General features: G+C 38.2%; 1 protein-coding gene across 4 annotated transcripts in view; it reads right to left on the reverse strand.

Annotated features, from left to right (window-relative positions):
* The window catches only part of robo3 (roundabout, axon guidance receptor, homolog 3 (Drosophila)), a 128,739-nt gene extending 104,745 nt beyond the window's left edge, over nucleotides 1–23,994 (reverse strand). For 2 of the 4 annotated variants that reach the window (XM_052567915.1, XM_052567912.1), the window contains exon 1: nucleotides 23,556–23,993. In XM_052567915.1, the coding sequence (XP_052423875.1) occupies nucleotides 23,556–23,712 (157 nt within the window). In that variant the 5' untranslated portion in view covers nucleotides 23,713–23,993. Of the gene's footprint in view, nucleotides 1–23,555 lie in introns of all 4 variants that reach the window. The other 2 variants (XM_052567913.1, XM_052567914.1) reach the window with 2 other exon arrangements.
* Nucleotides 23,995–27,620: the final 3,626 nt, after the last annotated feature.

Raw genomic sequence — 27,620 nt, forward strand, 5'->3', positions numbered from 1 at the left:
AGATTAGCGTCCATACTGTCCATTAATTCAGAAACTATAAGTAGAAGAACCTAGCATATTAACATACATGCCAACATACATCAACCTCCAACCATACATAAAAAGAGATATGCGCATATACACTCGTTTTGCACTCGTTTTATATATATATATATATTTTTTTTATAATAATCAGCCAATAACAGGGCATTATTTAAACAGACTTATCAACATAGTCGATAAAAGGGTGCCACATCTTTAAAAAAAAAACGTAGTGATCTTTTAGTGAATAGCTTATTTTTCCAAGATAGAGACAAGACATCATATCGCTAATAAAATGAGAAGGGGTGGGTGGGAAGGGATCTTTCCACTTTAATGGTATTGCTCTACGTGTCAGCAATGAGGCGAAACCAAGGACTTTACACATAGATGCTGACAGCACATCTGGAGCTACTCCAAATAATGCCACCAGAGGTTCTGGCTCTAAACTGTGCTTAAGAACCATCGAAAGAATGTGAAATATTGATCGCCAGAAACGCTCTAATTTGGGGCATGTCCAGAACATGTGAATTAATGATCCCTCATCATATTTACATCTATTGCATATGGGGCTAGTACCAGGAAAAAAAGTTTTTGAGCTAGTTTAACTTTGGATATATGTGCTCCGTGTACTACTTTGAACTGTATGAGTGAATGCCGAGCACACAGTTGCTTAAGAACACAGTTCCATGTGTCTTCAGAAAGTGGTCTGTTAAGGTCTTCCTCCCAAGCTTTCTTAATGTTATTAATAGAGGAAGATGCCAGATTAATCATTCATTTATAAATAAAGGAAACTGAACCCTTGGCTAATTTATTGATAATAAATTATCAATAAATTAATCCTTAAAACATTTTATCCCCTTGTCGGACCAACTCTTAAATGATCTGTCCTACATTGTAGGCAAAATGATTGTGAATATGGGCAAAAGGGCTAAGGAGAGTAGGATCCTGAAAACCAAATGATTCCCTGAACTGGGTCCAAATCCTCAACGAGTGTTTCAGCACTTTGGCAATCCACCGGAATGTAAGAGATTAACTGCAATTTAGTTGGAAGATGTGCTGCAAGGGAAATTTGTTATTGCATTTGCATTTATTTCCATGTCCACCCTGGATGGTCTATTGGGAAAAAGGTGATAATGCCACCAATAAAGTATATTTTGCATGTTAGCTGCCCAGTAGTAAAACTTAAAACTTTGGTAAGGACATACCGCCATTGCATCTAGACTTCTGGAGGTATGCTTTACACAGCGGAGGTGCTAACCATTCCAAATAAAGGTACAAATAACAGAGTATAACAAAGATTTAAAAAAAATTAAAGGGGATTAAATAAAGCTAAACATTGAAGAATAAAAAAAATTAGGGACCACCGCCACCTTAATGGAATAAATGCGCCCAATGAGAGAGATCTTTAAAGGGGACCATTTAGAAAGACCTTTCTTAATCCTTTCAAGTATGTCAAAATTATGTTTAAAAAGATACTTTGAGCTAAAAGTTGACTTTTCCTTGTCTGTGTTCTGTGTATTTGAGTGCATGCACAGAAATCCTCCTGAGGAACAGCACAAGTTCTCTTTCGTGCTTTTAAAAACATGAACAAATCCAATCAACTTTAACAAGTCAAGCACGTCCCATTTTGCAAGTGTCACGTTACATGATTTTACGGATTTGCACGTGAAATTGGACTTTTATGGGGAACAAAAGTGCACAGCTGGAAAGGGGGCAGAATGGGGCGCAATAATAATTTTACCTCTATTACTGTATTTTCAGAATCGCTGGAGGCTGGAATCCAAATCAAAACTTTATTTTGATTAATTGCAGAGCCCTACTTTGAAATAATCAAACATTTTAAAATTATTTAAAAAAATGCTTTAATTCAATCCATCCCCAATAGATAAAATCAAGTCCCACCCTGCATTTGTTCCAATTCAATATCAAGTTTCAGTCGCAAATATTTCACAATATGGAAGTAAAATGGATTGTGGTAATTCACATTGACTTTAAATGGTCAGCGGTCAGCATTGGCATATCCCACAGAAATCTGATACACGCTGATCTCCAGAGGAGCTCAAGACAGACTTCTGCACATTCTGGGCTCAGAATTGATCCTAGACTGAGGCTACAGCCAGTAAGAGTACAAACTAAACCAGTGGGAAAAGAAAGAGGGAGTAAAAAAGATGCAGAAACCCACAACAGGGGTCCAGAACAAGCCACAGGCATGACTGCAAAGCAATGCATGAAGTTCTAGCAATCAAAAAAGTTGGAGGTCTACAACTTGCCAGTGGTCTTAGAGCACTAGAGAGAGTTTCTTCTTTCTTTTTCGCCTCCCCGTTTGTCTCTCCCTCTCTCTCTTTGTCTGCCGTATCCAAACCACAGGAACATTCCAGAGCAAAGTTCACCCTCAGAGGAGATGGATTTCTACCTGAGGCGTTCCTTGAAAGTGACGTGGATCCGCTTGATATGGATGTCTGCTACACTTTGGAAAATGCAGGATCTCCTGTGGTGTGATGTGACTCTCCCCCTCTCTTGTATTTCATGCTCTTTTCAAAGTGCTTGAACAGCAGGTTTATCTCAGGCATTCTGCTCCACTAGCATTCTACCACTCATTTCCAAAGGCTACAATTTAGAAGATTCCAGAATGGAAGCTTAAACTCACACTGGAATATGCTATTGAGCGGACGCCATGAACAAAATCAATTCTAGCCATTGTTAAACTTAAATTATTAGAAAACTCAAATACATGGGTATTATGTTGAGTAAGGGGACAGGTAATTCACAAGCGGCACGGCGTAAATCCTTCTGGCTGTCTTCAGAGTCTTAATGTGACTATGAATAGAATTCAATCTGAAGCTAACTGATCCAGGAACGCTGTGTGAGTTGGAAATATATGATGGCCTGTGCTATGCTCTAGGGAAAAGAGACCTGAGGTTAGCTTCATGATAAGCATTGCGCTAGTAGCCTCAGGGGCAATTCCCTCCCTAAATTAAGGAATTTCGAACATTGCATTTCTCAAACTCGTAATTTCAGCGGCAGGAAGGCAATTCTGAGGTGCTCTTCGGGAATTTATGGCATACGTGGGTGTGAGAAAGGGAGTTGGCAATCATCGCCGCGCTTATCCCTCAATCTCACACCGTGCTTTCTCCTCCAGCCCTGTTTATGTTTCGCATTCCACATACAGTATGTCTTATCGATTAAACCGCTTCTCAATTTCATCGCAAATGAGTCCTCAAACCACTCGCTACCCGAATTCAATTTTCGCAGACAACTGCGGAGAGTAACCCTAATGGATTCTTTTCCAAATAGGCTTCGGTCTGTGTTTTAAAGCGCTTGTTTAATATTTCAGCGACCCCCGTGCTTCAATTTTCTGTATTGATTTATTTCCGAGTTCCCATACACCCCTCTATAGCGGGAGACAATATATTACAGAATGTAATACCTCTCAAGGACCTCATTCCATTTTTGAAATGACCGAGAAACACTTTCATTTCCCCAGACTTGTGGATTCATCACAGGCCGGCGCTCCACATGGGAGATTCGGGAGATAGTATCTGAGGAAAGGGAGAGAGCGAAGAAAGAACAGAGTGGGAGAGACCTGTAAACAGGATATGATGTCATTTATCTTCACTGCTTACGCAAACACAAACAAACCACTACAGGATGTCAAAATGATCTCTTCCTCCTCTAATTTGTCGAGAAGCCCGGATTTGAGCGTCTTGTCACACTCGGCCTGTTTTGAGGATGATTACGGAGTTGGCTCAAGCTTCCTGTAGGATGGGAGTTGCGTTAAAAATGAACGCCCCAGAGACTGATCCAAGATCTGCTCCGCAGGTGCTGAAAATGAAGCCTGAAGGCCAGCAATCACCCAGAACAGGACTGTCCTTCTTCCTTCTTCCTGCTTCCTGCTCGCAGTTCAGCGCAACACCTGTCAGACTCATTAAGCCTGAACATGAGCCAGGAAATATCATCGGCTATCTGCTCAGACACAAATCCCCCACACGGATAACAAGCAACGTATCATATCTCGGTTGCGGAATGTCCACAGCGGTTTGCTAAGGCATGCATTAATTTGTAGGAATTCCGTCATAATCTTTTCACACAAACTCCATTCCAGACGACATAATGGCGTCTTGTTCTCATTTCTGCAACCGGTGAAGTTAAGAGTTTAATCCGTTTGTCCATTTGGGTGATTACATTCATTAGGAAAAACTGAGAGCTGCTAATTACATTAGCTAGATTCAGTGTGAAATTGCATTAGGGGCTTTTCAGTGGCCTGTGAGTGAATACAACAACACACTAAGGCACACACGCAGACGCATTCATACATATGCAAACGCTGCAAAGAACGCAAGGTAATTTAATATCAGCAGTTCATTGCAGAGACGCTGCACGTGACCTGAAGCTCATAGCTGACACTGTGTCTACACTGGAAGCAGCAAAACACGGCAAGAGAAGAACGGAAACTAACTATAGACCAATAAAATGTAAACCTGAGATTAGAGTTCTTTGTTTACAACTCCCTTTTCCATAGAAAACATTAGTAAAAAGTCTTTGTATGCGCTATTTAGGCTATTTAGTGTGTCTGTGTTTGTTTTAAATTAATAACTATATTACTAAAAAATATAATAATAATAATGATAATAATATTAGTAAATAATATTACTTTTATATTCATATAGTTAGAAACAAAAGAATATTTAAAATGACTAAGCCTGAGAGCACAATTGACGAACGAAAATTAAACTGATATTTAAAAAAAGTCAAGATAATAGATGACAATGTAAATGACTGTAAAATTGTAAATGAAATACATTTATTGTAGGTGGAGGGGGAATAGATAGATCAATCAATCTCCCAACTTAAGTACAGCATGTCATGATCTATAAGCATATATTACATTTTTCTCCAGTAATCCTTTCGCTTATGGATGTTCACTGCACAATATTAAAGCCAATGACATAATAGTACTTCAATCTACAGTACATCAGTCAGTCACACATACTACATCACTCTCACATACTCAAGCAAGTACACATACACGCGAGTGGCACTATATACATCAGACTGTAACAGCCAAGCATTGACCGGTCTTGGAAGTGCGTGTGATGGCAACAGATGCTGAAATGAGCAAGACTGCAGAATGGATCTGCTGGGCTGTGCTCAGTGGTGCATTACCGAGGGCAAAAGTCTTTAAGCCTCTGCCCAACAACTCTCTAAAGCTGTTAAAAGACCATGAGCTCAGAGCAGGAAAAACATCAGTTTGGTCAGGGAATGCCAGCTGTGCACAGTGTTAAGCAAACTTGAGTTGGATTTATTCTAACTTTTAAAAAAGAGGGCTTCCTCTGAATATAACAAATCTTGAAAAAGATTACACATAACGACCATTGGTAGCTATTCAGAGCACTGTCATCATCTATCGCTGTTTTGCCAAAATGCATTTCAGCTTTTTAAATGTTTGTATCGCGCTGTCATCTCCGTGTGCAGTTCCATTCGGCTGCTAGGCTGGAATAATTTAATACCTTTAGACTGCATGACCACATCTGAGCTACATGGAGAGAGAGAGAGAGAGAGCGAGAGAGAGAGAGACAGAGAGTGCGTTTGATTGTGTGCTGTTATGTACCAGTGAAGAAATTGTGTGCGCTACAAATGACAGACATTTACTTAATAGAGCTTACAAAACAAGGCTCTGGGTACCAAAAGATGATGCCAGGAACAGGAAAAAGGTTAGACAGAACAGGAGAGTGTGACTGAATGGGTTTGAAATCTCTGTGAAATTGCTAGCAATCATTTCAATTAGGTGCACTCAGACATTTTTTCCCTCATTACGAAAAGTTTTACATGTAAGTACTTCTGAGAAATGACGTTTAAAATGATGTACATTCACCTGTCATGAAGTATCCAGTCTTATACTAATAAAAGCTGTTTTAGATGGAGCAGGTATACCCTCATGGAGGTAGCCATTATGACATCACATGACCAGCCAATAATGGACCAAATAATTGATCAAATAGTTGCAAGATACGAAAGTCATCAAGGTTTTCAACAACATGAGGCTGAGTAAATGGTGACTTTCATTTTTAGGTGGACTGTCCCTTTAAGAATATAAGTAATTACTTCTAAAATCATTAAAAAGTGAACTTTTTGTAATAATAATAGTAACAATCACCATTCCTAATTATGTTAACAATTTAGTAAAACCAGAAATGCTAAGAGCTACACATCTCACAATCTGTAGACCCTTCCCTCTTTCTCTCTCTCTCTCTCTCACACACACACATACTACGCTGCACAGGGGAAACCTGATCCCAAGATCAATAGTGGTGGGAGAAAAATCAATAAGATCCAATGAGGGAAAAGGAAAAGAAACACCACAATAACGCTGCATTTAGAAAATTGGAGACTTATTACAAATAGAGCTACATTAAAGATAAATAGTGATAGAAACAAACCGACAATGAAATGCTAATGAATTCCATATAAATCTATACTGCGAGGACTAGAGGAATATAGAAAGATCATCACATGATTTATGCTTGACACCACCACTTGCATCTCCATTATGCAGTGCATTTAGCTTTATGAATACGAGGAAGGTCATATATTAATTTATCCCCCACATATTATTCCCATTTGTTGTATCACATTTCGGCATCTAGACTGCATTTCCTGTGTAAAGCGGCCGAGGTAAGTCTGCGTGTGGACAGCGATGATGGTTTGTATTCCCTCAAGCGCCTCTCACATATGCCTGAAATTCACATCTGAGACTGGCGCTCCTATTACAGCCCAAGACAGACAGGTCAGCGGTCAAAGACAGGAGGCTTGACACGAGAATAAGCAGCAGACATGCATTTACAGACTGTGTGAACACAAAACAACACGAGTTTGTCTCATGCAGAACTCTGCAATCATACGCATGAGCAAACTGCGACAACAAAAACATACATATGCTTAAAACGGCGTTTAAATGCACATGTGCACCGATCAATCACCGTTTGGCTTCCTTGGTGGCTGTTGACAGAATTAGGAGGGGTTGAACATACATATGGGGCAAGAATGTGTGTTTTTGTGTCTACATTGGAAAATAATAAGTTGTACGTTTTAATAAAAGGGTATTGTAGCACATATTACAAGAAAATACAATTTAAATGTTTTTATTTCAAAGCACATGAGATTTCTGAGTTACAAAGTATCCTACCACAAATTACTTTTAGTTTAGGACAGTACACTGAAAATTTCTGAAAATTCCTAGACACAATTTCACAATTATCACTTTCGAAGTAGAAAACGTAGTTTAATCATCTTCATTTACAACTTCAGAAAATCCTCTTTTATCAAAGATGTTGCTGTTGTTAATGATATAAGGTGGGTATCCAAAAAGAGGCGGGGCTGTCACTGGGGATCACCCCAGAACCCGCCCCTCTCACCTGTCAATCAACACGCACAGACCCGCCTCCTTGGAGGAACAAAACCCCAGAAATCACATCCATCAGAATTTATAATAGCAGATTGACTGGCATCTTCTTAGTTCAGTGTGCACCGTCTGTTCCTTCGGGACAGCGTTTTTGTTCAAATATATTAAGTCGTTTATTTTACAAAATGAAATTTGAGACATTCAGGGTCAGTCAGAGACTCTGTATAGAGCTTAGGTTAGTGGCCATTAAAATACATTTTTATTTCGATAGGCTTTGTGGTAAACCCAAGGACAAAAATCAAACTCCAAACACCCTATTACTGTTTAAAAGGACTATTCAGTCTCAGTGAAAAGAGCTGGAGTTCTTTCAATCATACTGTGCATGGTAAATCTTTAAATGCGTTGGTTGCAGAAGAATGCTATGCTGTGGGGTTAAAGAGGTCGGTATGATCTTATGAAGAGATTAATCATCTTACAGATTGTTTAAACTGTCTTTTCTGTGCACACAACCCTCTTTATGACTGAGCATCGAGTTGCTTGGCAAGCTAAGTCGAGCATCGAAGCCCAAATTGGACTCTAAATATAGACTTGGAGTCAGCTGGATGAACATGGAAATGATGATTCATCTCAGTTGCTAATCTTTGGCACATAAAACAATCACTCATAATAAACGCTATGATGATTATGACTCAGCCACTTAGTATAGTAAACACAAAGGAAATACCTAATCAAATAATTACAAATTATAATTACAATTCACACATTATGGATTAAGTATTGATGATGTTTAATGCATGTGTGTTTAGATGACATACATTACTTTATTTGTACTTGACAAGTAAAGAAAAAAAGCTATAAATGTTTTTTTTTTTTTTTTTTTTTTTAAGAATCATTTAATGTTTATATAATACTGATGAAAGGACAAACCATTTGGGAAGCTGCATCTTATTACAAACACGGACAAAGTTGTGCTGCACTCTACTGGTCAGCTGCATTAAACACACTCGAATGATGCAGAAAACAACCTCTTATACATTATTTCCATTTTTTCATACTCTTCCGAAATTTCTGGGTTTAACACGTATACACACAAAGCATATTTAGCAGTTTTACATCTATACTAAATGCAGCCATGAATTTTAATCAAAACTAAAATTAATAATGTGTGAATTGCATCTTTGATAGTAAATCATGCATTATTTGATTAGGTATTTCCTTTGCATTTACTATATAAAGTGGCTGAGTCATGTTCATCATGGTGTCATGATGGAAAAAGCTGATTCACTGAAATGGATAGTGGGTCCTGAATGGGTTAAACTTCCACAAAGGAAAAGAATAATGGAATAAAAAATTGCCACGACACCCCAGACAGGCTGCTAGCAGTGTGAATATGTTGCCATCTGATGGCCATGTGGGCAAATTGCTTTTCCCCCTCTTCCAATGATTCTTTGGGGCATTGTGTTGGAAGCCGCCTACATAATGAAGGCTGAATGTGAAATTAATTAATCTCTTGGGAATTCCTCTGAGCATCTGTCTGCATAAAGAGGAATATCTTGTACACGGATATTTCGTATGAGCAGCTACAAAATGAAGAGCACTTTGTTCAAGGGCAAAATGCTGTCATTTTTATTATGAACCAGTGTATAGGCCTTTTTTGTCGGTGCATTATACAAAACGCTTTCTTTTTCATTGTATTTGTACATTTATTTTAAATTTAATCTTTAAAAAAAATTAAGCATGTCTTGTCCTTTTAAATAATTCACATTTTAGTGTAACTGACTGTAAGGCACTTGATTTGCGTTAATAATTTCTGCTTCGAGTTGTCGCTCTGCGCCCTCGTGTGCCCATCTTGAGGTACTACAAACACAACTCTTCACGCGCAGATATTTTATGTTCATTTGGCCACAAGAGAGCGACATCCTCTCATAGTCAACTCAGCACAAACGCTCTTTCTCTATCTCTCTTCCTGACACTAATAAGGTTAAACTCTGGCATTTCTATCAACCGTATTTTGAACAACAACAATGGGAGAAACCAAAGCCCAGCGTCCCACCTCTGTGTGCTGTATTTTAATAGCCTGCCAGCCTTCTCATCGACCCGCGCTACCCAGACTCAATCTCCCACTGGGTCGAAGTGCATCAGGCTGTCTGGGGGTTAATACCTGCCCCCCTGGCCCTGCTCCGTCTGTCTGGCCGCCACAGCGGGACTGGCCAACGAGCTCCCCGAAATGTCACGCAGCCACCGGCCGCTTTGATGCGCGGCTATCTGAGGCGAACTCCGACCCTGACATTTTCTTTCATGTGCAGAGGTATAGTTTTGGCCGGGTCTTTTAAATGCAAAGCGACGGTGTGGTGAGTGAATATCTGAGAGAGAGGCTCTCTCGATCTCTCCCGACCCTTTTCTCTGTAATTTGAGTGGTAAATGCTTTAGTAGGGCGAGGAATTCAGAGACCCCCTTACCTTTTTAAAGAACAGCATTTAGAAGTTGCTGTGAGCCCCCTCAGGTAATTATAAGAGCGAATTCATCGAAGCGCCCCTGAGAATCCGTCTCTGCGGCCTACCTGTCTGTCACACGGGGGATATACACAGTATGTCGCTAAGTGTTGAATTAAACAGTGTCTTAATGTTTAATATTAATATTTAATTTTAATATTTAATATAACTCTGAACCCCAATGTGCATGGGGAATTGGAGCTTTCTTAAATGCTGCCCCCCTTTATACACAAAAGAAATATCCACGAAATCCACACCAATCCCTGAATACATTTCAAATGATGAGATGTTAATTGAACAGATGACCTTACACTATAACGTGCATGTCATGTCAGTCTCATATTACCCAGTAAATATTTATATTTAAAATCGGCGATACAGCACATTGTGCAACTCAATTAAATTGAATCTGCTTAATCTGCGTTACTTTGTTTTAAAAAGCGATGCCGCAGTTTGGAGGGTGTTGTGATGTCACAGGCTTAGCTCATGAATATTAATTGTGTTTGTTTCTTTCTTTCTTTCTTTTCTTTTCCCTTTCCTTTTTATTTTATTTTAGTTTCAGTGCAGTGATGTTTCTTTTGCTGCAATAAAAACAAAATGGCTTAAAAAAGATTTATTAATTGGGCTGTGAAAAAATAATTAACAGTAGTTTTTGATAAATAGCCTGTACTGATATTAGTATATTAGTGAGATTTAGACGCTAATATAATGTGAAATGCGTAAACAAATAAAATAAAATCAAGTCAAATAATAAATAAATAAATAAAAACCTCTACCAATTTTCAAACAAATGTACAAACAAAAAATTTACTAGGGATTGACTGTGAAAGTCACGAGAGGCAAATGTCAAATTTTATTTTTTAATTTATGTTTTAAACATAACTAATTATAAAATAAATAATTACAACAACTACTACTACTAATACATTTTATTAGATTAATGGTGTTCACAGTCTAAAAAAAATGGTCCATTAGTGATCAATGTGATCATGACCACTGCCCCCTTGTGGTCAAAAGGAAGATGATGCAAGGGTGCTTTGAGAAAGAGGAAGAACTGATCAGGATAAGAAATTGCCTTGCAACATAGGCTCACAGACAACAAATGAGATACTGGGGGGTAATATTGGCCATATTTTCCCCCAATAAGCTCAGATTTATTTCTGCTCCTCAAATACTTTCATTATCATTGGTGACCCTTAAAACGCTTTCCATTGTTTCCAAATATATCATGACCACGACACCTTTATTTTGAGTCACTGAAGAACTCAATCTGACATTTACTGAACTGTAATTTGCTGAGGTCAGGTGCTGTATGTTTGGTGTGACAAATGAAAGAAGAGACACAATTCTTGTGCATCTGTTCCTTGCCCCCTCACCGTTTCATCTCGCCATCATGAGTTATTCACTCAAATCAATAGAGGCTGACCTTTTATAGTGACAGTGTGTCTCAAAAGCCAGCTCCCCACAGCCAGCCTGAATCCAAATGCAACCTGTGCTCAAAAACCGTCTGTCAGGGTGGGCTTAACACTGCAGACATCCTACTGCGTTGAGTGTCAATGTGTCTTAGATGTAGTTGAAGCAAGTGTGTTTTGGGTCAACGGTGTTATTTGGCAGAGCGGCTAAAGCTATACAAAAAGCTACAGAACCCAATTATACATGTTTAAAACTCAACCAAACATTTTAGCATAAGCTGTTGTGATTATTGAAGTCCATTTAATGGACCAGATTCAGTTATCAAGTAGCTAAGTGCCTTGGTAAATATTCAATCACAGTTTTCTAGTTATGCTAAATACCTGACTACACACTATCCATCAGTGTCGGAAAATCTCATTTTGCACCTCACTGAGTCACTTTAGATTCAATCTGTGAATCGAAATATATTTAAAAAAATATGATATACTGTAGAAAATGTGACCTTTCATTTTAAATGTATTCAGGAGTTAAGATGCGGTCACATCAGCAAAAGTTCGGAAAAAATAAATAAAATAAAATCTGCATGAGAAGTGCGAATCTCCCAGTCGAGTGGAATTCCGCCAACTAAATTTTTGGCAAGTAAATATGATGCACCTTTAGCATGTAAATTGCAAAGCGACCAGAGAATAGCACATACTTTTGAATGCAAGCTCTTTCGTCAACTAAATAAATGTGAAAAAGTAGCAAAAATTACATCGTAATAAACTTCGCTGACAGTTTCGCAGCATTTCATTATACACATTTGAGATTGTGCTGAGTTAAGCTGGAGGATAATCGCATTAAATCAAGTGTGACTGAAAATGACCCGAAGAAAGCGAGAGAGAATGAGTTCACCTAATACACTTTAAGAGTGGAATAATGATGAGCTTCGAGCCGTCCAATCTCATTACAGATGTGTGAGAGGGAATCAGACCAGATCTTATCCCTCTATCTACACATGGGAAAAGGAAAGGAGAAGCACTTTGGTTCACACAGTCATCAGTGGTGACACACTCCTCTGCAATCACACACACCTGAAAGCCTTCCTACATTCAATGGCCTGCTGGGGTGGAGACCTTCAGGTCCAGTATTAGCACTGTAATTGGCCACAGCAGGAGGTTAATGTGGACTCTCAAAGGAGCAGGACAATGAAACGTTAAAAGAGAATGAGAGATTAGTTACCTGCAACAACCCTTCATCAGTTTAAATACTAACCTGTTGCGATACCCAGAACCATAGAAACCCACTATGTACAAGCATGAACAAATAAACAGTCTTAGAAATAAATTATCTTTAATGTATCTTTGCAGATACATCTTTACAGAACAGTAGCAATAACACTATAATGCTATTTTTTTTTCCTAACATTCCTATTCACTTACATACGCTGAACATATATTTGGGAAATGTCTAGTTGTAAAATGTTTTAACATACCTTAGAAGAACATTTTGTTTTTCTCATTAAACAAACTTATTTTAATGTTTACTAAAGCCCCTTTCACACTGCCATTCCGGCAAATACAGGGGTAAAGTGTTCCTGTAATTGGTCCCTGGTCGCTAGATTTGGCACTTTCACACTGCCAGTGATGACCCGGTATATGTGCATGCTTTCACACACAAACCTTGAAGATCCCGTGACATCATCGTGTGACATGTAATGTACGAGTCGACAACGCTAGGCACGTTATACTTTCACTGAAGCAAGCAAACGATCTCGGCGTCAGCGCGGAAAGTAAGGAACTAACTGATCTCTGCTTCATTACAGTTTGCACACGTGTTTTCGTCGCGAACGTTGATCTTCCTTCAAAACAGCTGGTAAAAGAGTCGCGCGATAACACGCGTCATCACTTCCACACGGAATTAGATCTGGCTTTTGTTCACACAGCGCTCGTCCCGGGTCGAACTCCGCAATGTTACTAGGTCCCCGACCCGGGTTCATTTCAGTAATCAGTCCCGGGACGTGGTTGCTTTCACACAGAAAGCGACCCGGCAATGTTCCGGAAATATTGCGGGTCCGACGTGCAGTGTGAAAGGGGCTTAAATGAGCTCTGGTGTCAACAAGTATTCAAGTGGCTTAACCAGAACTTTTTTTTGTTGTTGTTGATGTTGTTACATATGTTTTTTAATTTTTTTAATTTTTTATTTTTTATATACATTTATATACATTATATACACTTAAATTAAAATTAAATAAAATTGAAATATTGCCATGGCAACTAACTGAAATTAATGATAATAATAATAATAATTGTTATTATAACTATTATTATAAAAAGTAAGGTAAATAGAACTATTTTAAAAACAAAAAAGTAATAAAAATGGCTTAGGACATAAAATTGTTAAAACTAAAAGGAAAATGAAAATTTATTATATAAAAAACAAGAGTGCTATCTAAATGCGTGTCTCAACAGGACTCTAGAACACAGTATCCCAGGCCTTTACAGGTGAGCTGTTGGACGGCATCATCCCCTGAAGCTCTCCCACAGGTGATACAGCAGGACTAAGTTGGATTCGACCTCTTCCTCGAATCTAACTTCCATTTAATCCTCCCGGCCTTCTCGTTTCAATCCCTTCCTCCCCACTTTCATCGTCCTTTGGCAAAATGACTAGTGGAGATTCTCTCGCACGTTCCTCTCCTAACACTTGGCCACTCCGCTCTGCCGCTGCTATGGCAACGCGTGCTCCCTGTGCGAGTCGGAGCCGGGTCGCTCTCAGCCAGGGAAATCAGACTAATAAATAGCTTTATGCTAATGTCCAGGGCAGCCAGAGAGTGTAGCTGCCAATCCTAATACACTTATTAAATTTCGATCAGATGCTGGGACACAGAGGGCATCTCTGCTGGCCTCTGCCCGTTCTGACGCCATCTCCCCCTCTTTCTCAGCCACTCGAAGACTTTCCGCTTTGCTCTTCTCTCTTCAGTTGTTGGTTGTGGATCTGGCCACTTTGAACAGAATAGATTCTGTTCTGAATCAGGTACTCAAGCTCCCTCTGCCCTGCACCTGATTTGCACTCCAGGATTCTGGGTAATGTGTGCTATTGTCTCTCCCTCTCTTCTTCTCCAGCTCTGGCAGGATTTTCAGCACTGTGAAGATGCTGCAAAGGTTTTCCCACAATCCTCTACACTGAGGATCTTACAGGTTCTCTGCAGTATCACAGAGACTGAATACTAATCGTGCATTTTGCCAACAGTAGTATCTTTCTCAGGTGAACACACCCTTTCTTTAAACAATCAACTAAAGACCATTATAGTGAAACTATGAAGTGTTTAATTATAGATTAATTACATTTTATTATGGAAGCCCATTTCTGCCATTAATTTTTTTTAAAGTAATTGTAACATTTTTTATTGCAATTCTGACTCTGTTTTAGCTGTTAAAAATGAGATATAAACCCGCAATAGTTTTTATTTTTTATAATTTTAAGATATAAATGTGGAATTGTGTTATAAAGTCAGAATTGCAAAATTTTATCTTGCAATTCTGACTTTATAACTTGCAACTGCAAGATTATATCTCACAATTCTGGGAAAAAATGTCAGATCTTATGTCATGCAATTCTGATAAAATTATGATGAAACTCACAATTCCAGGTTGCTATGATGTTATAGGTGGTTACTAGAGTATTGATAGTTAGCTTAGGATGTTTAAAGCATAAATGGTGCAAATCAGAGCAAAGGTTTAATACTAAAAGGTTAAAGTATGAGAAATAATAATAATGGGGAGGCTTCCCATAACAAACACCACTAAATATCCACTGAAACAACAACAACAAAAAGCACCACAGTCAATGCACTGTTAACTAGTTTTTGACAGCTTTTCAAATATCTATACTAATTTAATTATTTATTGAAAAATGAAAAACTTACAGATAAGTTGCAAACTAATACTGTGGCGTCCTGCTATATTATTTCAAAAAAAAATAATTCATGCCGTTTTTAAGACCTCATATTAATTGAGAGTCTACCTGCACATTTCTACTTTAAAAATTAATTTGTCACACAGCAGGACTATTTAAGAGCAACTGCGAAAATACGAAACCGCAATTAAAAATGGTGGAAAACTTCAAAGAAACGGTCACACCAACAAACTTTCCTTTAAACACATTTTAACCTAACATATAAATATGGACTTGTTATCTTTCAATACAAATTTAACCGGTGTACTATATTTAATGATGTTGCAGATACATGAGCAGACATGTGTAACAATATTTCATCATGTGCAATGATTTATGGCTGAGGATTTTAAAAATTAACAGCATGTGTCACCATCAATGTACTATTGCAACAGCATCCTCTAAATTTAATTTCTCAAGCATGGACTCTGCACTCTAATCTGCAGCTATGTGACACAGCTCGATGTGTAATTATTCAGCGGCACAGCGTGTGGAGATTAGTTTACAGTTGTTGTTTACGCTCGCTGTTTTCTCAGATCTGCAGCAGTCCTTAGAGTGATTATGAGTCAGATTATTAGACCCCGCATATGTTACAATGTATGGCACAGCACAGCTTTACACACATTATTAACAACACAGGAGAGTGTGTGAGTGTGCATATTCGATAACACAAGGGTTTTTTGCTGGAATATCGCCCTGCTGCCCCCCCTCAACACACACACACACACACTCCCGTGAGGAGGGTAATGTGTGTGTGTGGTGTGTGCAAGCACCCAAGCAGGACTGACACTGCTGCCCTCTAACGACTTAATTAGTGTTTAAGTGTGAAATACACATTGATTGGCTTGGAAGAGGTTCACTGCAGGCCTCGGCTCTCAATAGACGGAGAGAAAGATTCATCCATCCTGTCTGCTCTCTCTAATCAGTGGGCTCTTAGCGATACAAGTTAATCAATCAATAACCACTGCAATCACATCCCGACAAAGACTAAAATAGCCCCAAAAAATCCACAGCCATAAATCACAGCACATGATAAACTATCATTACACATTACACAAATATTTAGGCTAAACTGAATATATATATATATATATATATATATATATATATATATATATATATATATATATATATATAAAAATTCATGTTCATTATAATGAATAAGAAAAATAATTCTATGCTTAAACACAATCACTTTCTGCATATTGACTGTCGATGTTTTCAAAGCAGTTAAGTAAACATGCTAAAATCTATCAAAAAAACTTAGGACAAGTTATGAGACAAACATTCAAGTGCTTTCATCTAATCTTGCATGCCATTTACTCGTCACAGTTAAATGATTTCTACTAATCTTCCAAAAAGAACATCTAATTTGTTAAACCGCTTGTGCAAATCAGTGCGCCTGCATGAATATTCATGATTGTTCTGTCCACACAGTCTGCAGTAGCGCAGACAATAGAAAAAGAAGTTTGCTTTTTACAAACTACCCTAATGTTCATGCAAATGGATGTCATTCTATATGCACCCCCCCACCACCACGACCGTTTAGCTCTGTAAACAGTAGTTTTAATATGCATAAATGTATGTGATTTTAATATGCATAAATGTATGCAAATGTAAGTGTGTGTGTGTGTGCATGAGTGAACTTATGCACATCTGTGTGTATATACACGAAGCTCTCCATTATGGCTAGAGGAATCACCTTAATTTGCATAAGAAAGCAGAGGGGCAGATGTGTAGGGTTGCGGACCAGACCGCTGGGCTGCAGGCAGCATGGGCTTCTGTCATTGACTTGTGTCAGACAGAGAGAAATAAATGAACTCAGCTCTATGTTACGATGAGAAGGAGGGTATGGGGTCACGACCCCTTTCCCTGAGCCCTCCGCCATCGACACAGTGAGCCCCACACTTTCATTGACTTCACACCTACTTGAGTTTCCCCCAAAGGACCGTACAAAAAGGAATGACACAGTGTTCAATTCGGCTCACAGCTGTATTACTCTGCCACAAATAAATTGATTCAATATACAGTGCTGTAATTGAAATATCTAATACATTTTTGAGGGATTTTCATTCAAGGCGATGTAATGGTATCAGCATACAGTATGAAATATATTCAAAGACGGACAGAAATACTTATTTGCTGCACTGCTAGGTTGATTGACAGGTTAACATTTAAATAAACAGGACATATCCGCTGTCATTAATCTTACTTGAGGCGCATAATTATGCACTTAAACATATATAAACAGGCACAAAACACACATTCGTGAGTATTCAGTTGTATTTTATTCTCCTAATTTTAGTCATTAATAACGGAGTGCATTAATTGAATTTAAATCATATGGCATGTACAGTACTGTGATACGATTATACATCTGTTTCCTTCTTCAATCCCACATCTGCAATACCCTTCTAAAATCCTCAGACTACTGTAGAATCTGAGAAGGGTCATTTTGGAGTCATTTGCATATGCATGTGAACACCGTTGGGTTGCCAGGTCTTTCGAGAACCCGCCTTTCCAGCGCTAGTCACCTTCACACATGCAGATGGAGTCGGTAACTGATTTCCATGCACGTTTTGATATGTACATAACTCTGCATATCATCCGGAGCCACGGGGGCTATTAAAACCCTGGATTAGCTTGTCAGCGACAGGGAGGAGTTGTGGAGGATATAGAGTGAATAAGTTTGTGTCTGATTAAGCTTGAGGGAGCTCATCTGTCCGCCCAGGAGCAGAAATGACAGTCATTTGCTGCTACATGACACATCGCTCCTCACAATGTTATTCATAGCCTGACGCTCTCAAGGACTGATGTAGGGGAGAGAAATAGCTTGAAATAATGTGAGAGGTACAGACAGATGGAGAGACATATAGATTAGGTGGAAGGAGAGAAGAAGTGGTGTTAAAATTATGTCCATCAGACAGACAGAAAGACAGACACACAGACAGACAGACAGACAGACAGATTGATATAGTCTCTCTATCTGATATTATCTTCTCTTCCTCTGCTGTTATATAGGTTGACCAACTGAACTGTCTCAGGCTGCAGTGAAAAGGTCAGATTTAATGATGGGTGGTTGAGGAATTAACCTCTGTCACTTTAAAACTGTGTGTGTGTGTGTGTGAGAGAGAGAGAGAGAGAGAGAGAGAGAGTGTGTCTCAGCACATATGATTAGTCTGTTAATGACGGTGAAAGCCTTTGGAATGGGTACAGGTGTGGGGCTGATTTGCATTCCAGGTTGTATAACGAATAAACAGAGCTGGACGTGTGTCCATGCTGTTCCATTTAGACTTTATCTGACAGCTGAGAAAGGAGGCGTTAAGATTTTATTAGCTGATAAACTGTAGTACAGCCGATCTAAGTCACAGCGAAAACAATTTCGGAAAGAAGTGCTAGTAAGAAAGAAAACATGTTCTCTATGTGTACCAGAAATCAGCTTTCTAAATTGCAGCTGATAAACATGTGATTATAGAAATATGAACTACTTCTTCACTTCCACAGGCATTCGAGTTCTATGCAGAACTCTATTATGAATCAAGAACATTCCTGTAATTCACACAAGGGTCTCACACAGGTGAGTAACTCTAAGTTATTCCTTTTTATAATTTGCCAGAGTAAACGGGTTCTTATCAATCTTTATCCAATTTAAGACCCCTTACAAAAAAAAATTAACATGGTAATAATTTTTTTTCCCCATTCTCTTATTTCATCTAGTAGTTTTACAGCAGTATCTCTGGTATTTTGGTAGAAAATACTGTTACAGCGGTAGGTTTTGAAGAATTTGTATAATGGAATGATTTATTTTGCAGTTATATTTTATTGCATAATTCTTTCTCTTTTCCTGAAAATGAATAAAAATGGACATGCATCATGCCATGACAAATGAGTAGTAGTTTTACCATACAATAGAATAACTACAGTATTTTAATGGAATATACTAAGATATAGAGCGGTCACAATGCTACATTTCTGAAGAATTTGTCTTTTATTTCTTCTTTCATTCCAGTTATTCATTCACACAGCGGAATGCTGACAAATCTGACCATGAATGAAGATGAACAAGCACCAAAGCATGATAAATGTAGAGGGTTTTTTGCCCTAAAGATGCCTTATTTGAGCCCGGGGGGAGTAAAAGACCCGTGAGATGAGGGAGGGCTGAGCCCACTTGACCTCTCTGAGCACACAAACACATACATTAGCACAGCAGGATTAGAACACAGCCCTGTTATCCCCGACAACAACACAGCCAATTAGAGAACATGGGATCAGCCCCCTACTGCAGTATGGATTAATAATAGACAAAAAAGAAAAGGAAAAAAAATTATACAGCTCTTCTGTGCTGCATCATCACTTATAGACACAAAAACTACATGAAATGACTTTACAAAACTAAACATAAATACAAAATGATGCACATACTAAAGTACAGCGTAGTATGAAAGTGCTGACTCGGCTCTGACGGAATCAAACCTGCTAAATTATACTGCCTCAAATATACAGTATGTTTGCGAACAAACTAATTGAGATTTATAAAGCGAGAGGATGGCCTGTCACTGCCTCTGACACACATTGAAACCGAGTGGCCTCATTAAAATGTGTATATTAGACCCGTTCACACACTCAGCGCACAATAGGACACTGCGTTGATGTGAAAGCACAGGAATCCATTGGAAACCTCGCAGCCACGGCCTCAGGTGCAGGCGCTTCCTCACATGGCAAAACTCATTTGCTGTCACTATTCATTGTAGATTCATGAATTTATATTCATTGTCAGATTAGTCACTGAAATAAGCTGTCATGACAGGCTGGACTGTCACTGAAAATTTCATTTTCTTGCGTCGAGTCAATTACCATTCTGAAAAACAGAAAACGTTACGTAAACCGAATCAAAGCGGTCTGGACTTTCATTTTGGCAAGAGCTGAGACGAAAAGAAACACAAAGGAGAGTTTTGCAATCAAAAAGCACCAAATATGAAAATTGAAATGCTGCGGCAGAAAACAGAAATAAAGAAAAGACAGAGACACACTGGTTAGCTATGCATTACTCTCACCTTTAAAAAAAATTACGATGGTAAACAGTTTTTTCCTCTTATTTGTAGTATAGTTAAAAGTAGCTAATGTAAGTCACCACCACATATTGGTACCTTTACACAATGATTTGTCTAACAAAAATGATGTAGAGACGTTGCACACTGCAACTATGCATTATAAGAGTCCTATAGACTCTCTGTGAATTCACCATTACTTCCTGTATTAGTTATCAGGCGCTATTGATTTCCCCCCGTCTTCGATTAGTTTAGAGGGCCAGAAGCCGGCTGAGTACTCATTTTGTAGAAATCAGCACATTGTATTGGTGAATGCAGTGGACAAATTCTCTGGTTATCAGCACGGATATGAAATGTCCAGATAGAACAAAAGAATCAGGTGTAATACTCTCACATCTCTTGATTTACTCAAAAGCACGTAAACACACACACATACCCCACACCACACCACACTGGGCTCGAAGTACCCACAAAGCACCTTGAGTACCCAGAAAAGCTCTATATATGTGTAAGGAATTATCATCATTATTACCCATAAACTCTGAAGCTATTAGATCGAATTCTATATTCACTTTAACCAATTTACAAACAATATTATTGTTTATTATATATTACAACACATGCAAAAACACACGGGAAGCCAAACACACACAGCATGATGCAAAATTCTAATTCATATTTGTCAACAGATGGAGAGGTGCTGCCCAGAGCTGGGCAGTGTGTGTTTGAGTGTGTTTTGTGCTTTCAATCAGTGCAGTGTTGGCAGTGTTTGGGGAGAAGGACGGGGAGTATTGGTTTTGATCATGTAGCATCCAAACTCCCTCACTCTCTCTCTCTCTCTCTCTCTCTCTCTCTCACACAGACACACGCGCAGAGGTAGCAGAGGTCTCAGTGGTGCTACAGTCTCAGTATTATCACTGCTCACTAAATCAGATAACGCAAGCTGAGATAAGCTTCTTTTCTTAGGTACATTTCAAAAGCAAATTTACCTCCTATGACCATCTCTGGGGGAAAAACTACTCTTTCTTTTCTTCTCTCTCTGTCAATCTCTCTTTCTCTCTCACTTTCTTTCCACAAAGCAGCTGTGAATGAAACTGTACACTGAAACAGAGCAGGAGGGAGTCTAGAGAACATTAAGTTAACCATCAGGATATTGAAGAGGAGTATCAACATGAAAGAGAGAGGGGTGGAAATGAAAAAAAAAGGATTCTGGAAAAAAAATGAAAGAAAGGTGAGAGGATGAAGGAAGAAAAGACAATGGAAAGAAGGAAACAATGATGATAGGAAGAAAATAAAAATCTAGGCAGCAAAAGAATAATAGGTGGATGGATACATAGTTTGAAATAAAATAATGATTGAAGGAAGAAAAGAGTGTCTAAAGGAAGGAAGAAGAGTGCGACTAAAAGAAGAAAGAAAAGAATGACTAAATGAAGGAAGAAAAGATAATGATGGATGGATGCAAAGAATGAAAGTAAGAAAATGAAGGATGGATTACTAAAAAAGGAAAGAAAGAAGGATGGATGGATGGGAAAGAAAAGGTGGAAAGTTGTATGGATGGAAAGAATGAAAGAAAGATAAGGAAGGAAGGATGAAAGAAAGAAAGAAAGAAAGAAGGATGGATGGAAAAGAAAGATGGATAGATGATGGAAAGATAGAAAGAAAGAAAGATGGATGGAAAGAACAAAAAAATTAAGGAAGGAATGATAAAATAAAGAAAATGAAAGGAAGAAAAGCATGGATGGATGGATGGAAAATAAAATTAAGCATGGCTGCATGGTTGGATGGATGAATGGAAAGAAAGAAAGAAAGAAAAAAAGAATTAATTAAGCATGCCTGCATGGTTGGATGGATGGATTGAGGAAAGGAAAGGAAAGTCAGATGTTCTTAACAAAAGACAGGCATGAGAATGAGAGCTGATGGAACGGGCAGCATGTGAGATGACAGTAAGTGAATGAGTCAGTCTGTCAGCTGAGCTTCAGCACAGAAAGAGAGTTTGAGAGATTGAGAAAATAGCCGTGAGTGTGACGAGTATGAATGGAGGCGTGTGTTTAGAAAGTATGTGCTATTGATCTCAACTCTGCCTCATGCATGAAAGCTCATTAAATGGGCATCAAGGTAAAATAACCTCCTCCTAATTACCTTAACACATACTCACTCACTCACTCAGCTCTCTGTCATTACCTCCACAGCGGGAGATTCCCATTACACACACTGCTTAAAGACACTCTCACACACTCCTGACAATGGAGGAAATGCATCCATACAGATTCACCACATCCTTCACATACAGAAAGCTTCTATAAGGGAAAACTACAGGACTTTTCAAATCAGATCTTCAAGGCACTGCTGCTCGGGACAGTTTTAGGGGGTTTCAATATTCCTCTTATTTAATATTCCGTGCAGATCTTCAACAGGATCCATGCTCAATTGATTAGAAAATTAAGTTAAGCATCCCATCAATATTGAGCCGCACTGAGTGTGTTTGGCTGACTGCGGTTCAGAAACTAAAGACCATGAAAGCTTGAGACAAATTCAATGAAACAAAACAATCATTTTCAGACCAAATTCTTACCTGATAACTTTCTGGTATAATATACTGTAGGTCTATTGAAATGAAATTTGCTCCAGAAGTGCTCAGTGCTCAACAAATATCTTCTATCAAATATCATTCTAAAATAAAACGGGTTATAAGAAACAAAAATCAGAGTTATCAAATTTCATCTAATCAAAAAAAAAACCTACTCATTTGATACACACTCCTAACCTGTACAACATAAAGCAAACTTTTTTTCAGATGATCTGAGAAACGTAAGATCTCCGTGATACATAATACATCAATGTCGGACTGAAAGTTATATTTCAGAATCCAAAAAATCAATCAATCAAAAACTAAGACTTTACAATAAGGTTCTATTTAACACAAACTAATACTTTTATAGCATTTATTCATTTTGGCAGATATCAATTAAAACATTTTAACATTATAAATTATATTTTAAAAATCTCTTAATGCTTGAATATACATTTTGAATATATACATACACAAATACGTACATGAATAAATATAAACATATTTATTAAAGTCCAAAAATATAATTGCATATTGCTAAATTGACCTAAATAAATACATTTATAATACCAAAACTACTTTAAATCAGGTAGGTACCACTGTTTGCTGTGTATAACATTTCAGCCTTAACATGACTCTTAACTCTACATTGAAACACTGAGGCGAGCGTTAGACCTTACCATTGAGACCAGTGAAGTTAGCCCAGTCCATCAGAGACGAGTTGAACGACGGGATGGAGGAGATGTTGAAGTACAGGTCGGTTCCGTTGGTGGCATCGCGGATGGTATCGGTGAACAGATTCATCTGTAGAAGCGTCTTTATCAGGTAGCGCAGCATCTCTGCTGTAGCTGCGGAGGGACGTGGTCCCTCTTTCTTTTTATGTGCTCTTCTGTCTCTCCTGTAACGTGTTTGACAGCCCTCTCGTTCGCAGAGTAGGTGTTAAGAGTTCCTCGCTCTACAAAGTCTTATTTCCTCAACTGAGTCCTATTGGAGACAATCGGATGAAGCATGAAAATGACAATAAAAGTCCATTAAGGCAGAAGAAGAACTTTTCTCACTAGCTGTCAGAGCCGGTGGGGGGGACGTCTCAGTGAAGGGGGCGCCCCTCTTTCATCCTTCTGTTGTTCTTCTCTTGTGGAACGTGTTCAATTCGTCCTGGTCTTGTGTCCTTTGTTCTGGAGTCACATAACTTCACACACGTTTGTCCTTCTGCACAATAACACCTCGCTGGTGTGAAAGAATCTGGCTATCTGATGACCCTCCCGAATCGCTGCTCTTTTTCCCCACCCCTCCCACTATCCCTCGCTCCGTCTCGCTCTCCCTCCTCCCTCAGCCCTCCCTCCCCTCTTCCTGTGATGGTGTGATTGAGTCCCCAGGGGTCACCGATATAAGGAGAGCAGGTGCTGTTGGCAATAAATGTTTAATTATTGGATTAATAATCATCCCTGGAGGCATACATAAACAGGACGATACACTGTCCCGCCGGCGGATCTGTATAGATGTGCGTGTGTTCCCGCAGACGCACGCACGCGCAAACAAACAAACATGATACAGCAAAAACTCCAGCTGTCTGGCAATATGGCAAAAGCTGATGTGTCAATTACTGCTACATTGTCTTTTCACAACAAGCAGCCCACTGTGATCTCACACTGTGATGTGCTCCTACAGTAATAGACTTTTTCACCAAATCCACTTTAGAGAAATCTCAGAGGGCTCGGCTGTGTGTTGGAAATCCTAAAAGCAGGTTTTTTTAAGTGTTGTTCTGGGTAACAGTTGGAATCAGTGGAGATGTTTTTTGTTTTTTGTTCTGTTGCCAGTTTTATGAATCCAATCTGTGGCGATTTCTTCAGTCAAATTGTAGTTACAGTATGAGTGCTCGCTCAGTACTTAGGGTTAGATATTTGAACAAACCCTGCAAGTGTTATACTTGTTTCTGAAGAATACATTTCCACATGAATGATACCTTAAGTGGTGCAGCTTGTTATGCAATTCAGACGTGCAATTTTCACCCAGCAGATGATAAAACGGCTGAAAAAATCTGTGCAAGTTTTATAACCGATAGAGGATATTTTTAGGCATCTGGTAACCAATGTACAGAAGATTTTTTTTTAATTATTGTTTTATATCTGCTTCTTGTCAATAAAAATGAATAAATAAACAAACCATACTGTGTATAATGTATTTGATTGGGAATGATTATGACTAGTAGTATTAGTTGTAGTAAAAGAAAAACAGTAAAAAAAATCCATAAATAATAAAAATACAATTAAAAAATAAAACATGAATAGTAACAAAAATAAAAACAATAATAATAATAGCACTAAAACAGTTAAATTTAAAAACAAAACAAAACAATTAATAAATATGTTAAACAATACATAAAACTAAATAAAATAAATATAAACCCAATAATTATATTGTACTGAAAAGCACTTAAAAAAAACTATTAAATATTTTTATAAAAAAATATATTTAAAAAAAAATGTAAATATACTTAAATTTATGCACCATAGACATTTGGGGGGACACTGGACATTTGCCTTAGTTGACTAAGTGTATGTATATGTATATGTATACACACACACACACAAACAGTTGTGCTCATTAGTTTACATACCCCTTGCAGAATGTGCAAAATGTTAATAATTGAAACTAAATAAGAGGGATCATGAAAATTGCATGTTACTTTTTTATTTACTGTCCTGAAGGCTATTTCACATAACATATGTTTATATATAATCCACAAGACAAAATAGTAACTGAATTTATTAAAATGACCTCAATCAATACTATGTTTAATTTCCTGGATAATCCACAACTGTTTTTATATTTTGTGATTATTTTTCATGACTCCCTTGTTGGTCTTGAGCAGTTCAACTGCCTGCTGCTCTTCAGAAAAAATCCTCCAGCTCCTGCACAATCTTTGGTTTTCCAGCATCTTCTGCATATTTGAACCTTTCCAGCGGTGACTGTATGGTTTTTAGATCCACCTTTTAACACTGAGGACAACTGAGCGACTCTTGCTAACTATAACAAAAGATGAAAACATGTACTGAGGCTCAAGAAGGCAACACGATGCATTAAGAGACAGGTGTGTAAACTTTTTAAATATGATGCTCAGGGTAAATTGTACTTATTTTAAAACATGTACGTTTTATATAGCTTCTGAAATCCAGTACTAAATGAAAAAAATATGATTGTTAAACAAAATGAGAAGAACTCACACGTGATCATCCTGTTCAAAAGTTTACATCCCCTGGCTCTTAATGCGTTGTGATGCCTTGAGCCTCACTATACGCTTTCACCTTTTGTAATAGTTGTGTATGAGTCCCTTAGTTGTCCTCAGCATGAAAATATGGATCTCAAAATCATACAGTCACTTTTGGAAAAGGGTTCAAATAGGCAGAAGATGCTGGAAAACCAAAGAATGTGCAGGAGCTGAAGGATTTTTCTGAAAAACAGCAGGCAGTCGAACTGGTCAGGACCAACAAAAGACTCATGAACAACTATCACAAAATCTAAAAAGAATTCATGGATCATCCAGGAAATGACACATATTACTAAGATTCAAGGGTATGTAAACTTTTGAATAGGGTAATGTTTATAAATTCAGTTATTATTTTGTCTTGTGGAGTATATGTAAACAGCTGTTATGCAAAATAGCTTATTCAGGACAGTAGTAAATAAAAAATAACATGCAATTTTGTTTCAGTTACAAAAATTTGGGACATATGTATATAACATTTAGCATAAAATATGCATAAAATAAAATAATTAAAAAGATATATAAATACAAACACACACAGACATACATAGCAAACATTAAGCAAAAGACACTCTGAACGCCCTCACAACCACCCTAACATTGTGGCTGTGCCTTTTGCACAGACAAGGCCCACTTTTACAGTTAAAAATATGTACACTTTGCATTTTCTGTGTACTTGAACTTTAAAAACAACAGATGCCTTCTTTGAAAGCAACTATCAGATTGAGAATCAAATGTTGTTTCATCCATGCACTCAAAAAAAATAAAAGGACAGAAAAAAAGAGCATCTACTTCTTCCATCTGTTTTCTTGCGCACATCACCATATGCACAGGACTGAGCGGTGTCATTCCTGTGAGAAAAAGCTTCTGTGCATGTCCACACAACACTCAGCTGGAGGGTGCTGGGATTGTTGCGTGTGCATGCATGTATGTATGTATGTGAATGCGGTCTCACTGGACCCGTGCTATGGATACGGTGCTTGACAGGATCAGTGTTGTGCCCATTAGTGTGGCCCTTCCCCTGTTCATCGCGAGACAAAGGGACGCATCCGTGTTACAAAGTTAGCGTGACGACCCCCATCTAGCACTTTCCAGAGCAAGTTTTCAGCCCATCCCCCATTTCTGTCAGTGATGTTTTGTATTCATGGGGTAGTTGTGCCAAAGGCTTCAACACAGGGTGCCAATCTTCACAGAGAAAGGGGGATTTTATAGACTGCAAGACTTACAGTGGCAGGACTACTGCGCAGCGAGGGTATCAGATGGTAATACCATGGTACTTTGATATAGTCCATGGTGCTGAATGATCATTGTAATCATATACTATGGTATTTACACAGCTTTTCAAAGAATATGTACATGTATGTACAGAGCAGACACTTACAAAAAAGAACAAAAGCACAATATTTATTAGAGAACTTTATTAGGAAGCAAGTGAGAAAAGAGAAATGCAGAGATAATAAAATGGCATTATCATGATAAA

Source organism: Carassius gibelio, chromosome B10 (assembly GCF_023724105.1).
Source record: "Carassius gibelio isolate Cgi1373 ecotype wild population from Czech Republic chromosome B10, carGib1.2-hapl.c, whole genome shotgun sequence".
NCBI classification, from domain to species: domain Eukaryota; kingdom Metazoa; phylum Chordata; class Actinopteri; order Cypriniformes; family Cyprinidae; genus Carassius; species Carassius gibelio.